This window comes from Morone saxatilis, unplaced genomic scaffold (assembly GCF_004916995.1).
Source record: "Morone saxatilis isolate NCDOM2014 unplaced genomic scaffold, NCSU_SB_2.0 Contig21, whole genome shotgun sequence".
Classification (NCBI taxonomy): Eukaryota; Metazoa; Chordata; class Actinopteri; family Moronidae; genus Morone; species Morone saxatilis.
Window position 1 is genome coordinate 11,688,881 of NW_023339774.1, and position 15,514 is coordinate 11,704,394.

The 15,514-nt window shown below is 47.0% G+C and overlaps 1 protein-coding gene across 1 annotated transcript; it reads left to right on the forward strand.

Moving 5' to 3' along the window:
• The first annotated feature begins 8 nt into the window (after positions 1-8).
• setd1ba (SET domain containing 1B, histone lysine methyltransferase a) lies at positions 9-15,106 on the forward strand. Its single transcript, XM_035667623.1, is given in 24 exon segments — positions 9-2,503; positions 2,762-2,913; positions 3,190-3,288; positions 3,580-3,850; positions 4,813-4,934; positions 5,502-5,951; positions 5,954-6,601; positions 8,122-8,142; positions 8,144-8,167; positions 8,169-8,363; positions 8,365-8,503; positions 8,506-8,591; positions 8,593-8,844; positions 9,579-9,752; positions 9,855-9,948; positions 10,075-10,286; positions 10,386-10,458; positions 10,543-10,920; positions 11,024-12,319; positions 12,624-12,790; positions 12,896-13,021; positions 13,251-13,370; positions 13,933-14,070; positions 14,163-15,106. Coding segments are annotated over 24 exon segments (5,472 nt in total). The 5' UTR covers positions 9-2,442; the 3' UTR covers positions 14,337-15,106.
• Positions 15,107-15,514: the final 408 nt, after the last annotated feature.

The window sequence follows — 15,514 nt, forward strand, 5'->3', positions numbered from 1 at the left end:
CATATTCGCTGGCTGAGAGGCAATGCCTTACCACCACTGATCAAAAAAAAAAAAAAAGTTTTCAAAAGAGCTCTTATCTGTCGTGCTAATGGATTCCTTCCTTTTCAGGAGACGCTTTCCCACCCCTTATTTATGCCATTATTAGAGGATCCGAAGATGGAGCTGAAAACAATCCTCCTGTCCCTGCGTTTAGGCCTGTTAACTGCATTTCACCAAAGTGCTGAGGTAAATATTTTCACCATAAGAGTCTTCCCTCCATCTGTTTCCTCTAAGATTTTTACAGTCTTCATTTTTTTTTTTTTTTTTTTAACACTGTTGTAGAAACTTTAAAAGGATTTAAAAAAAAAAAAGACTAACTGAGCTTTCTTAATACATTTAAATATGCCCTTGACGCAAGGTCAAGCCGACGTTTACACGTTTGGACGCATTTGGTTCTTAAATGGCAAATGGGCTGCACAAACCTAATCGTGCCTGAAGTTGTCTCCAGTTGTAGGTAGGGTACAACACAAACCATCAGGGTGTTAAGCGTTGCTGTTGTGAGAGGAAAGTGTTTAAAGTCATTAATCAAAGCAAATGGGTTATCAATCAACAGTCAGAAAATTGCAGGCAGCACTATAAACTATTGCAAAAGGCCATTAAGTTACCCATGGCCTGCTTTCTGCCATTTGAGGAGCAAGGTATATAAGCAGGACTGGTAGGCTGTATTTATATGTCAGCATGCCAGTGAACATATTGAATAAAGCTGGCTATTACAGATTTCAACATTTTCTATGTGATAAAATTGATGATAGATCAATAGATAAATTGACAGAACATACTTTTAATAACAGTAACTGCATGCCTCACATTTTAAACATTACTAAATTATCAAAATAGTTAAATTATTATAAAAGAGTTTAACTTACTCATTGCTATCCTACAAGGCCATAAAGTGCAATGCCAACAACCAGCCATCACACATTCACTTTAACTGGGTTTTTTTTTTTCTTTCTTTTCAAATTCAACATCTCCAAAACCATAAAGCTGTTTATTCACAACATTTGGTTTTCTTTTCACTTAAGAAATATAAATACTATTATATGGGTGTGCCATGACCTAGTTAAGACAAAGATGGATTCCAGGCAGAGGAAAAAAGGCTCAAAATGTCACAGGGTATTACATCCAGTACATTCTCTTCCTTCTTCTCAATCCTTTAAAAGGAGGAATCATAGTTTTATCATAGTCCGTGAGAGATGAGGAAATCAAGTGTAAGATCCCTTTTGGAACAAAGGAAACCCATATAGGCCATTGAGTCCTGTTTTTAGGAAAATGGCTGCCGAGAGCGCTCGGCCCCCTCTCTCTGCTCTCTGTTGAAGGACTCCTGAGCCGTGCTTCTAATAGCAGACAGCTCCTCTGCTGCTGCGCTCTGATTGGCCCGCCGAGCTGCCGCTGTTAACCAGCCAATTGCCCGAGCACTGCAAAACGCCAGGCAATGTCAAACAAAACTCCACTTCTGCTCGACAAAAATTAAAAAACTTCAAGCACAACTAATCCACAGCGGGGTTTTGAGGTGATGTGTAAAAAGTGGAAAGCTCCGCGGTTGTTTTAATACGTATATATACATATATATAAAAAGAAAGATCCCACACACGACGGTTTGGCACTAGTTTGTCGGTCCGGATTAGACTAACTGACAAGAGAGAGGGAGACGTAGCAAACCGCCGCATTCCGACGGTTATAAACGGTTATAAACGGTTAGCTCGACTGTTTAATTCAACCGAACCGAGGTTTGTATTAACGGCCACACATTAGCAGTCAACAACCGGCTCTACGGCGGCGGAGTCCCCCCGTCCGCTTGTGTCCGTCTTCCATTATGGCCACAACATGCTTGAATGTGTGAACGACAACAACCAAATCTAAAACAAACAAACAAACAAACAAAACAAAAAAACCGAGTAAAATATTTTTTATAAGCGTTTTAGTGGCAGTTGAGGAAATATTGCCCCCTGTGTCTATCTTGTGTTTGCCATATGGGTAAATGCAGTCGGCAGATTCAACACAAACATGATTTAAAAGGTTTAGCGACACAAAGCCGTTACGGGGCTCGTGTTAAGCTCACGTGCCCAGACGAGCGTTACTATGCGATTTATCTTTTGTAAAAAAAAAAAAAAAAAAACCTAAATGTATTAATTTTAACACAAACAGCTACAGCGACGTTAACGCTTCTGTGGAAATAGAAACAAGTTCGTAGCGAATGTGCGGGTAGCATCGGAGGAGGGCAAGCCTAGCGGTGTATTGTGGGAGAGACAGAAGCTACAGACCAGAGGCACACAATATGTGTTGGCTCTCACCGAAAAGGAGGCAGTATTCTTCAAGCTAAATCATGTAATGTAAGCGGCGAGAAGGAAAGCGACCTCGTCTTTTCATCAATTCAAGAAAAAAAATCACTCGATCGGACGAACCATGTCCAAGCCGGGGGAGAGAAACAGATTGAACGAAGACCATGGCAGAAAGCAGAGTTCAAGTAAGCTTTTTTTTTTTCCTCCTCTTTCTCCAGCCCTCCTAATGCCTGTTTTCCGTAACTGGGATATACGCTAGATCCCGTTTTTTTTTGCTCTCACTTTGGGGAGGGGGGTTGCCCGCTTCCACCCGAAGTCATGCATCTGTAACGTTTGGCTGTTGAAGGGGGGGGGAAAGTGTTGGGGGCTGGTAACGGGACCGTGTTTTGGCGTTGCCTCACGATAGCTCTCCCTCTCTCCTTGTCGCCTGCCTGTCGTTTCAGGTCTGGCGAACGGCATGGACAGTCATCCCGTCTGCGGCTCGGCGGAGAAGCGGAGTCACCACTGGAGAAGTTACAAGTTGATCATCGACCCGGCGCTGAAGAAGGGGTCACACAAACTGTACCGCTACGATGGACAGACTTTCAACATGCCCGTAAGTGGACCGCCTTTTTTGACGCGGCGAGCACGGCTTACAATAGTAACCGAGTAGCCGACCTCCATGATAGGTTACAATGTGGCCGTGGTGGCCGCGGGCATGTTCCCCCGCATCGTGAACTAGCGTGGCGGAGAGAGAGAGGGTTTAATGAAAACACCGTGCCCGGTTTGTGTAACCAAAAAAAAAAACCCAACTACTTTGCAACAAGTTCTCGCCGTGTGAAGTTGAGAACGGGATGGATAACAGTGTTGTGTCTCCTCTCCTCTCCTACAGAACCCCGGGATGCCACCAGTGGACATCGTCCGAGACCCGAGGATCGGTCGTCTCTGGACTAAGTACAAAGAGACGGACCTACCGGTGCCCAAATTTAAGGTATCTGCTCTGACAGAGAGTACGGTGGCAGCTTTTACCCCGTGGAAGGAGAGAGGGGCTGTCAGAAGTTGCAGACACACCCCCCTGACTCATCTCTGGGTCATTGTCAGAGGGCTGTTACATCCAAAATAACCCCAATCTCACGTGCAGAGGTCCCGACTGGATGTGCATGTTCCCCGTAACTCCTCCGGCGCTGCTGTTCTTATCTCAGCTGTCCAGAAAGCGACCCCACATGGTGCGACATTAAACCCAAAAGCACCATTAACCCCTCTCTCCCTTCTCCCCTCCCAGATCGACGAGTGCTACATCGGCCCCGTGCCTCCAAAGGAGGTGACTTTCGCCAGACTCAACGACAACATACGGGAAGGATTTCTTACCGACATGTGCAAAAAATTTGGAGATATCGAGGAGGTCGAGATCTTGTACAACCCCAAGAACAAAAAGCACCTGGGGATCGCCAAAGTGGTTTTTGAGACCGTGAAAGCCGCCAAGGTGGCCGTGCAGTCGCTCCACGACACGTCTGTTATGGGAAACATCATCCACGTGGAGCTGGACCCGAAAGGTAAACAGAGTCAAGCGTTCAAGGAAAAAAGAGTGTAAAGCTACATGTATGCAGGATCGGGCCTGTGCTCTGCTGCAGGAGCTGTAAATAACACTGGATGTCAAATTATAAAAGCTTTGTTTTGACTTATTATTAGTGGGGGGGGCAGCAGCTGTCACGTGTGTACATTTACGTGCGTTGCCTGGTAACGTGGGGTAATTGAATTTCATTGATTGTTAGCTCGCTCCCACAAGCCCCAGAGCCCAGGGTGCTGTGTACTCCCACTGTGCATAATGTCATACCTGTAAACAAACACAGACCAGTGTGTCAGAGTCCTCCTCCACCTTCAGATCGTCTCTGTTGAGTTACCTTTAAACTAAATGACAGACGTTCGGTGTTTCTGTCAGTAACACTGTTGAGACTAGAGGCTGATGCAGAGCAGCAACTTTAAGACAATGTAAAGTATTCCTTATTTGACCGGCAACAGTTTTTAAGTCATTTATGACTCATGTTTTTAATTACAGTGTGTGTAGTTTTCACCGGCTACATAGTCGCTGTTCTCTTGTATTATTTCCACAAATGTATTTTTCTATAGAGTCTAAATAAGAGTTGTAGTTAGCGAGTGTTTGTAACATGTTTTAGATCTCTTAAGAAATGCCTGGGCTTATGTGTCACATATAATGTTTCTTATTACTTTAATGTACTTCAACAATATTTATTGCGTAACATAACTGAGTTTTACAGTTTGTAGTCCATATGTAGACGGGCATAAACTATACAGAATATTAGTTTTTAAGGCTCTACTGTTTTAAAAACAACTTGTGTACTCAGAAAGGAGGCTGCATTATGTGTATTTAGATTTGGGTTCAGCTGCCATTGAATAGTAACGGTTATATAAATTGTGCCAGGTTAGTTTTAGTAAAGCCTGCTGGCATTAAGGCTGTTTTATAGACTTTGCGTCACACGTGTTTACCATTCTGCAGGTGAGAATCGCCTCAGGTACTTCCAGCTCCTGATGAACGGCAGCTACACTCCGCGGACGCTGCCTGTCGGTGGAGAGGAGGCCAGAGAGGTTTCCCCTCGTAGTCTGGCAGAAGCCTTACTGGTAAAAGCCCTTTTTTTTTTTTGTTTGTTTGTTCATGGTTGTAGTTTATGTGAAATCGCTCCCTTAACTGTGACAGTGGGAGTTGGATAATAACAGTTGAGTACTTCAGTCTCCTCTGGTCAGCTTAGAGAACAGTTGCACACCATTTTGTCGATGCGATTACTGATTCGTGGGGTTACTTTGTAGAAAGAAACGAACACGCCAATTTAAGCTGACATCCTTATCTGCAGTCCATTTTATCACTGCAGCAGGTGGTGGAGTAGAGCAGAGGAAATGTTATCCGGACCCTTCCCTGTGGACTGAAATCACAAAGCCACTGAAACGTGCACTTTGGCCTTGTAGCACGAGGTCGCCCAGGCTTTGTGCAGAGCTACTCTTATCCAGTAGATGTTGTTTTTTTTTAAGAAGATCTTCACATACACAGTGAAAATTAGTAATCTGGGAGAAATCATCACAACTGTTTTTCATGACTGCATTAATATAAAGTAGCATCAACAAAACATCAGAGGTATTTCTTTTGTGTGTGTGTGCCCTTGATTGATCCCGATCCTGTTCGTCTCCTCTAAGGCCTGCGAGCCCATCCGCAGATTGTCGGAGAGCAGTGTGTCCGCTGTTGGAGGAACGTTGCCACCCAGCAGCTCCACCACTCCTCTGTCCCTGGAGACGGGCTACTCCAGCCTGAGGCAGGACACGCCGCAGTCCCAGGGAACCCCTCACACCCCACGGCAGACAGGTACGCCCTTCTCTCAGGACTCCAACTACTCCAGTCGGCAGTCCACCCCCGCGTACCAGTCCGGCCGGCCTGAGAGCTCCGGAGGTTACAAATCTCGCAGACACGAGAGTAAGTTCCAGGATGCGTACAACCGCAGGCCGGAGAGGCCGCAGTACCGCAGCAACATGTATCGAGGTACGACGTCTGAACAAGCTCCCTTCAAACAGCACCAACTCACCCCGCCTGAACCTCCGCCCTCCACCCCCTCCTTCACCTACACGGCGCCTCCCCCTGCTACGCCCAACACTTCAAGTCCGCCTTCTCACCCTACCAGGCTCCTCTGCCCCCCGCGTTCCCCCCGTCAGAGCCAGCTTTCCATCACCCGCCCCAAAGGGAGGGTGAGTACCTCCGACCACCGCAGCCGCCTCTGGCAGCCGCCACTGACTTTTTACCCGTCAAGGAGAGACCAGAAACTCCTCCGATCCCCGAGCCCCCGCCAGAGCCCGTTCCCCATCCGACCACCCCTCCTCCACAAACGCCAGAGCACTGCCCCTCACCTGGCTCCCCCACACTGGACCCAGAGCGCAATAGCCTGGATTCCCGCATTGAGATGCTCCTCAAGGAGAAAAGGACAAAGCTGCTGTTCCTGGAGCGAGACTCAGACACTGAGGTGCGAATGGAGGGAAGTCCCATTTCCTCCTCGTCCTCCCAGTTATCCCCCATTCCCCCTTACACGAGCGGCTCCCAAGGTGGCCAGCAGAATTCCCGTCCCTCCAGCACAGGCTTGGAGGACATCAGTCCGACCCCACTGCCAGACTCGGAAGATGAAGAGCCAATTCCTGGAACTGCATCCCTGATCAAGAGAATCAGCTCTCCGGTCCAGGAGAAGATGAGCAACAGTGACCTCAAAGATGGACATTTTCGAGGCCACACTCCCACAGATAAAATGGACACAGTAAGACACCTTTTGTTTTTACTTGTATATGAACTAGACTGGAAGCTGTTTACATTACAAATAACACATTTCCATATGTTAATTTTGGCACATTTCACAGGAAAAACATCATTTTAAAGTGCCAAATGTAGCTCAAATGAGCCCGTGTTGGTAGTCTTGACTAGTCGATAGTAGCGTGGTGCTGGTGTTTACTCACAGCTGTGAATGACGGTTACGCGGAGGACACAGGAAGTGAGGTCTAGTTTCAGTGCAAGGTGGTAGTAGTAAACTTTTCCTTTTGTTTCATTCTGGTTGTTAAAAAAGTTCCGGTTTCACAACAGTCCACTTATGGAGAGGCCACAAAAAAGGTGTTTGCTGTTTCAGTTAAACTCCGTTGTGTTGTTTATTGTTGACAGGTCTCAGAACAACTATTATTCGTCTAAGAACTACCTCTTTTAAGAAGTGTTAGACTATTGTCTCTGAATAAATCTACAAAAACTCCTCGTCAGTGCAGGTAAAAACAGCTGAAAGGAGTTTAATGAATGAAAAGTTGCAGCCGAATAAGTTGCAGCCTTTGCAAATACCTTCACATTCAAATGTGGGTCTCCTTGATTGAAGTCACAGTTACACCATCTGGCCTGTGATGTTGTGTTTCTACACTTTGCGCTGTGCTTTGAAAGGAGAAACAAGAGCCGTTCCGCTGTTGGGGAATTGAACACTCTTGTTTCCTCTTTCTAATACTCACCACACGCTCACGCGGAGGAAAACACAGTTTGGCTGTTGGCCCCATTCAGCACCACACTTCCTGGTTTTGCTGAGCCTGACAGTCCGGATTGGCCACCGCGTCCTCCTGTCTCACATTTCAAGTTATCACAAAGCAAGCACTGCGAACAGGTCGTTTGGGGAACAACGCCACTCCCATGCTGAGTTTACTCTTACTTAGTTTCATTTTTGCAGCAGTTGTAACAGAGATCCTTTTATAAACAGCAGGGAAGAGAACTCAATGCGGGTTTCTTTTAACGCCGCAAAGTCTCGCAGTCATATTATCCACTGCTGTGGTTTTAGGATGAAATTGTTTTGATGCCTCGAGCAAACAGTTGTGTTTGGAAAACATGCTGACCGATGACATGGGTCAGTTGTGTTTGACTTTGCTATTGCGAATACTAAACTTTGAGCTCACATCGGCCTTTAACTCATTTGTTGTTCTCATTTTGAATTACTCACTCCTCCCTGAGTGGTATCAAACTTCAGTTCTTTTGCTATATAATTGCTAAAAGTCAAGTATTGATTCAGAACTAAGATAGAAAAATCTAATTATACCCATATTAAATATTAAAGTCAAAGGTGCAATAGACAATCCCACAACACAACTCACTAACTTGTTCCTGTGCCTTTTGACCTCATCTCAAAGTCTTCAGAAGTATATGGCGTTTGCTCCGTTGTCATGGAGATCATTGTACTTGAGTAACCTGTAAAAAAAAAAAAAAAAATATAGATGTTTGCCGTTGCGTAGTCCTGACAGGCTGTCCCTCTTTACACAGGCCCACCAGTCGTCGGGAGAAAGACATGGAGATCTCTGACGATGAGAATGCCGGGGACTCCGATCACCGGTGGAGACTGTGGCAAGGGCATCGTCGTAAACTCGCCGTGTCCCAGATGCAGACCATTTCCATCCCTCCCTCCCGCTTCCCCCACCTCCAAACACCAGGCCGGCTTCGCCATCACACACCACCACCTGCCGCTGGCTGGTCATCCCGGAGTGCCTCACCATATGCTGACACCACATGGGTCCCTACTCTCACGGCATCATGCCACTGATGCCGGTGGACATAATGAGCGGCTTGCGGTGGGAACAGTGGAGCAACGTCCCCATGTCCTTCCCAGATGCAGCAGCAATGCTTAGTCGCATAGCTCAGACTCGAGGGCCTATCAGTATCCACATTTTATAGACAGTGGTGCGTCTGGGCCTTTTGGGGGACCCCTATGTGCGCCCCTGTCTATGGGGCCCACCTGGCTACAGCGCCAGGGCACCCGGACAGCAGTGGCAGCATCCCAGTATACCAAAGTTCAACCCTACTGTTCCTCCACCTGGATATGAGACTAAAAAAGAGGATCCACACAAGGCCACTGTTGACGGTGTGCTGCTGGTCATTGTCAAAGAGCTGAAGGCCATCATGAAGAGGGACCTCAACCGCAAAATGGTGGAGGTGGTGGCGTTTAGAGCCTTTGATGACTGGTGGGATAAGAAGGAGCGCTCGGCAAAGGTAACTCTCTCTCTCTCTCTCTCTCCTCATAATCCAGGACTGTCACTCTAGAGCTGTCTCTATTGATTGAAGGCAATAAAAGATATAGTAATAATAATATATCAGAAATATTAAAATAAATAAATAATCAAAATGTTGTAATACGGTCGATATCACATGATTTCAATTACACATAATGGGAGACATCAAGAACAGTAAGTAGTAGGTAGTAGTTTGCATTGCAGCACAAATGTTCATTAAAATGAATTAACTAATCAAACATGATGCTTTTTGCACACTATTAAAACAGAAGAAGAAGTAAAACACCCTCTATGTAGTTTTAGCCAACGTGTCACTCTGTCTAAACCTGCAGCTGAATGAATCTTACAGTATTAGTAAATATCTTTGAGCCGTGCTGATTAATAAAAACAGTTTCTAAACATTTGAAGGATTGTGACAGATCTGTGATACAGATAGTGGAAAGATGACAGCAGCTTTGATGAACAATACTTTGCTTAAATGATTTGTTTTGGGTTACAGACTGATGATCAGACAAAACGAGCATGTTAAAGACTTTTTCCACAGTTTTCTGGCATTTTATAGACCAAACAATTTATTGGAAAGATAATCTACCAGTTAACTGGTTGCATTCACACCTGAAGCAGCATGCGTTTCATGGGTATTGATCTGTAGACTGAGGTCACAAAAGACTCTAATTGGTGCCTTTAAAATCCTGTTCTTGTTTTTTTTCCCAGGCGTCTTTGACTCCAGTGAAGGGTACAGAGGGGAAGGAAGAAGAAAGACCCAAACCTAAAGAGACAATGGGTTCAAGTCTGCTGGAGAACTGGAACAAGGGCGAGGGACTGGGCTACGAGGGAATGGGCCTGGGAATCGGTTTGCGAGGAGCTATCCGCCTGCCCTCCTTCAAGGTAAGCCTTGAAATTTAAAAAACACGGACAAAGAGGGAGTCTCTGTTCTCCTCGACCAGTCGCACTGTTGGTTGGTGTTTAACGGTCGCGTGTTGTGTTCAGGTGAAAAGGAAGGACCCGCCTGAGGCTGCATCAGCAGGGGACAACAAACGAGCCCGACCTTCAACTCCAGTGGATGACGAGCTGGAGGATGAAGGTAACCCTCCACCATCGATACAGCAGACCAAACAGTCTCCACATTTACACTCACAACTTTCTCTTTTTCTTCCTGGTGTTGTGAAATTGCCAACAGCTGATTTATGTTGTGCTTCCTTTCTGTCAGACCGGGATCGAGACCCAGCTGAGCTCCCCTCGGACGATTCCAAAATGGATGCTGACGGTACGTCGTCAAAGCGACGGCACTCGCGGCCACTTGAACTGGACAGTGAGGGAGAAGAAGAAGTGGACACCTCAGGGAAGGAGGAAGAGTCTCTGTCTGACAGGGAGGAGGAGCCTGACGAAACGGAGGCTACCAGTAGACTGTTGTCGGGCAAAGTAAGCCGTCTCAAAGATCACCATTCATTTAGTATCTGTTGGATTATCTTTCACGGAGTGTGCATTGAACATTGCTGCATTTTTGTGATCATCTCTTAGGAGAGTGGCGATGAGGAGGGTGATGATGAAGACTCATCCAGTGGGAGCGCTTCGTCGGATTCGTCTGATGATGGTACTTTAAATATCAGACAGCAACAGCTGGTTGGTTTTTGCCTGTTTCATGTGATGTATAATTTATTTGCCTCATTTCTTGCAGAAGCGGAGAGTTCAGATTCCTCCAAGGCCAGCTCCAACTCCTCGGGAGAAAGCGAAGACTCCTCTGAGTACGAGCTAAGCTCCGAAGAGGAAGAGGACGAGGAGGAAGAAGCCGAGGTGGCGGTGGCACAAGATGTGGACGACGAAGGCAAAGATGTCAAGACCACCTCGTCCTCTTCATCCTCTACAACTTCGTCGTCTGATGAAGAGGAGCGGGAGGCAGAGACAAAGGCACAAAGCCCTCTTACGAGACCAGTCCCAGAGGATAAGGAGGACCAGAGGAGCAGGGAGGAGCTAAGCAGCAAGCCCAAACGCAGACCTCCCAGTCCCGAGGAGGTTATGGAGGACCTGAAGCCACCATCACCCAAAGGCATCCCAGGTGAGTCTCTGTTCCTAAATATTCAGGTCCAACGTTTAATTTCTACACGATTTTGAAGTATTGATGTCGGAGGTTAACTTGAATATCTTTTCTTGTCTTGTAGTCAAAGAGCCTGACATCAGTGTAGGCATCAACATTCCTGTGGTGAAGTCTGAACCTCTGGAGCACGTAGCGAACCTTCGACCTCCCACTCCTACAGGCGCCCTGCTCGACAGCGACCAGGAGACCAAAGCCAAAGGTAAAGCAGAGCCTGAGGAGGTACCCTGCACCCCGGGTCGATTAGCTCCATCGCACTTAGATGCAAATACGCCCGTCCCCAAAGCTGCTTCCACATCTTTAATGCACCTTCCTCTCCCTCCTCACCCGGCAATAGAAGGTCGTTCCCTCCTCCATCCGCCCCCTGGTCCCCTTCCTGACCTGCCTCAGCGGGCCAGGCTCCCCACAGACGAGGACATCCCCCGCACGCCAGGCAGGGACCTGATGGAACGTGCCCGAAGTCTGGGCAAGTCCCAGAGCACGGACACGGTGCCCATTACACCGGGTAGTGATGCCCCGCTGACGGGCAGCAGCTTGTTGCTTAGCTCCCCTCACATCCCTGGTAGCCCCTTTTCCTACCCTGCGCAGTCCCCTGTCCTTAGTGCTGGAGTCCCCCGCACTCCAGGAAGAGATTTAACCTTCACCCCTGTCTTCCCTGACCCCACAGCGCTGACTCTTAATAGGAAAATATCCTCTGAGAGCCTAGACGATAGACCAGTCTTTAAGGAGCCGCCCATCAGCGCCCTTCCTAACCAGGCTTTATCAGCTGGAGCAGAGCTTTCAGCCAGTGTCCCTGAAGATCTGCCTGCTGGTCTCACTGTAGATGTCCCTGTGCCATCAGATACTGCTCCGTCAAAGAGGAAACCTGGACGACCCAAAGGCAAAAAGACCCAAGCTGTCTCTGCAGCTGATGAGTCTTTGGAGCTCTCATCCGAGTCCACCCCTCTGCCTCTTGACGCACACCTCGGCGATCTGTCCATGCAGAGGATGTCTGCCAAGTCGCCCAACCATCCAAGCCTCGACTTCCGGGAAGGTAAGGACGTGGATCGTCAGACGGTCTTGCCCGCAGAAGACAGCTTCCTGTCCTATGAAGACGAGGCACCCGTGGTCGTGAAGCCGGTGCGGAGGCAGCGGCGAGGCTGGGAGGAGCTTCTGCTGGGCAGCCTGTCGCCCGTCACCTCGCCTCCCCGGCCGTACTTCAACCCGCGCACCGAGTTTGAGGAGATGACCATCCTGTATGACATCTGGAACGAGGGCATAGATGAGGAGGACATGCGGCTTCTGCAGATCACTTACGACAAGATGCTTCAGCAGGATAACGGCAACGACTGGCTCAACGACACACTCTGGGTCAACCATCCTCATATCCTTCACTGCTTCACTCCAGCTGATTTTACACCAAATGTCATTCATCTATATGTTTATGTCACTTTTCAGTCCGAACTTGAAAAGTTTCCCACAAACCACAAATCGTTTTAGGAGATCAGAACAGTAAAATAACACAAAAATAAGTTACATTTGGTTATTTTCTTTTCTAATAGTTGTTTTGCACTGTGTGTATCAAATAGCAGCCCCCTCTGGTGGTGAAAATGGGGAATCTTTTGAGTGTTTTGATGTCCCAGCTTTGGTATAAGGGTTTTTCAGTTTCTTCCTTGACTACCCGGCACCTACCAATATCCCTGGAGTGAAGAAAAAGAGAAGAGACGACGGCATGAGGGATCACATGACCGGCTGCGCGCGAAGCGAGGGATACTACAAGATCGACAAGAAGGACAAGATCAAGTACCTTCAGAGCACAAAGCTGCAGTCAGAGGAGCCGCCAGTCGACACACAGGTTGGACTGCCGAGAACAGATTGTGATGCTCGACTTGCTTACATAATGTATGCTAATATATGTGTGTGTGGGAGAACACATCTAACTTTCTTCTTCTCTCTGCAGGGTATGAGTATTCCTGCTCAGGTCCACGCCTCTACCAGAGCTGGCTCGGAGCGGCGGTCGGAGCAGCGTCGCCTGCTGTCCTCATTCGCCTGTGACAGTGACCTGCTGAAGTTCAACCAGCTGAAGGTAAACACAACCCAACAGAACTTCGCTCCAGTGGGCAGTTTGACTCACCTTGAGTTTTATAAAAAGAACAGTAAACAAGCTCATCAGCATCAGATATCGACTGATCTGACCGTAGATGGTCGTACCTTTGTGTTCGCCGCTACGCTGTGTCTGCATTTCTGTGATGAAACGTTTTCATATCAGCTTTCCCGATACCTAGAATTCACTTTGCTTCCCTTTTCTCTTTCAGTTCCGTAAGAAGAAGATCCGATTCTGCAAGTCTCACATCCACGACTGGGGTCTGTTCGCTATGGAGCCCATCGCAGCAGATGAAATGGTGATCGAGTACGTGGGGCAGAACATCAGACAGGTGAGAGGCAGCTGATTGGTTTATTTGACGTAGGTTGAATGTAAACAGTTATTACATTAGAACATTTCTGTGACACAAAGGCGTTTCATTAGAACAATGGGAAGATTAAAGGACAGTAACACCTCTGACCTGTTAAATCTTTGAGGTTTTTAATTTAACTTGCAGCCTCACAACAAATAAAAATGAATAATAACAATACAACTTTTACTCCAGGTTTTACTCCAGCATCCAACACGGTCACAAACTTCTCTGACTTTATGGGGTCAAGTGTCAGAATCTGAATAGTTTACTAAGGCATCATAATCAATAAACAATGCAGGCAACTACTCTACACAGTTCTATGCAACCACTCCCCTCATTAAGGAGAATGAGAAGCAGCCAAACTTGCACACATGCTGCTTGGACTGCTATAAAAGCACAGACGAAAGGGTTACAAGCAAGCATGAGAGCTCATTTTACTTTGAAGGACCAGATCTGTTGATGTGACTGATAAAGTGTTTCTACGTCAGATAAAGCTGTTTCATTTAAAACCTCCTAACAAGTGGCAACCTCCCATTGGCAGGTGATCGCGGACATGCGGGAGAAGCGCTACGAGGAGGAGGGCATCGGGAGCAGCTACATGTTCCGAGTCGACCACGACACCATCATAGATGCCACAAAGTGCGGCAACTTCGCCCGTTTCATCAACCACAGCTGCAATGTAAGACAACATCGGAGTATGGAACAGAAAACACAAGCTCAAAAACAAACACGGTCTCATTATTTCTGTGTTTTTGTGGTCTTTTCTTTCAGCCTAACTGTTATGCGAAGGTCATCACAGTGGAGTCTCAAAAGAAGATCGTGATCTACTCCAGGCAGCCCATTAACGTCAACGAGGAGATCACTTACGACTACAAGTTTCCCATCGAGGACGAGAAAATCCCCTGTTTGTGTGGGGCAGAGAACTGTCGGGGAACGCTGAATTAACGTCCATTCGAGGTCAGTCCTCTCCGGGGTGCGAGCGCGCTGTCCCCAAACTTCACTCAAGTTTTTCCCAGACACGTGCACGTCGATACCCGCGATGAGGAGAAACTGAAGAGGGAAGGTTTTCTTTAGGAGAAGGAAACCTGCGAGTCGTCCGGATAGAGTTCAGCTACCTGTTGCGGCACTCTTCACATATTTAACTCTAGATTGTTTACGATTTATGGTGCTCATGAAATTAAAAAAAACGCATAGTTTTTTATGTCTGCCAGTGACCCAGAATTTACTAAACACTTGACTTGCTGGTGCAGCGTTTCCTCCCCTCCTCTCAGTGTTGGACAGTATTTCAGCATGGTTCCCTCCACTTCCAGCCCTGGTTTGTACAGTTTTACACTTTACCCCCTCTCGTTGTCTCATAAGCTTTATATACACCACACGTGGTACAAAAAAATCCCGACACAAACTTCACATGTTCAGCTGCTTTACTAATGCTGTTGAGACGCACAAGCCCACCAGGAAAACCCCTCTCTTTGTGGGTGGTGGTGGTGGTGGGGGGCGGGGGACGTGGTCGGCACCTGAGCAGATGGCAGACGACGCTGTTTCCATCCAGCAGCAGGCGGGGTGGCGGCGGAGTGTCGCTGCCACGCCGCGGACTGCAACCCTGCTTTCTCCCTCCTACCTCCTCTGCACCAGTTTTCTTGGAAATAAATCAAACTGATTTAAAACTTAAAAAAAAAAAAACCTAAAAAACAAAAAAAAAATTCAAGCAACAAAAAGTGACTAAAATCCTGCCATAAAATCTGGAATATTTGGATATCACACCTGCTTTCACCAGCCAATAATGGATCATGCTGCTTCCTATTAGTTTATGCAAAAAGTTTAAAGATGACGTGCAAAATTTGTATTAACGATATTCCAGTGTTTTCCAGTTTTTGTTTCGGTAGATCTCCTCTTGCTTGTTTCTTCAAAGACACTATATTTGTGTGTGTGTGTGTGTGTGAGAGAATGTGTGTGTCAGGCTTCCGACTGGGAGAATTTATCAACACAGTGTATGTGAACGTGAGTGCACTGCCCCCTGTAGGCCGCAGCGCAGAAGGCCAACCAATCATGCAGAGAAAAAAAATGTAAATCTTACTACGTCCACTGGGCAGCATTAGGGACATACTTGTCAAACTTAAGTTTTC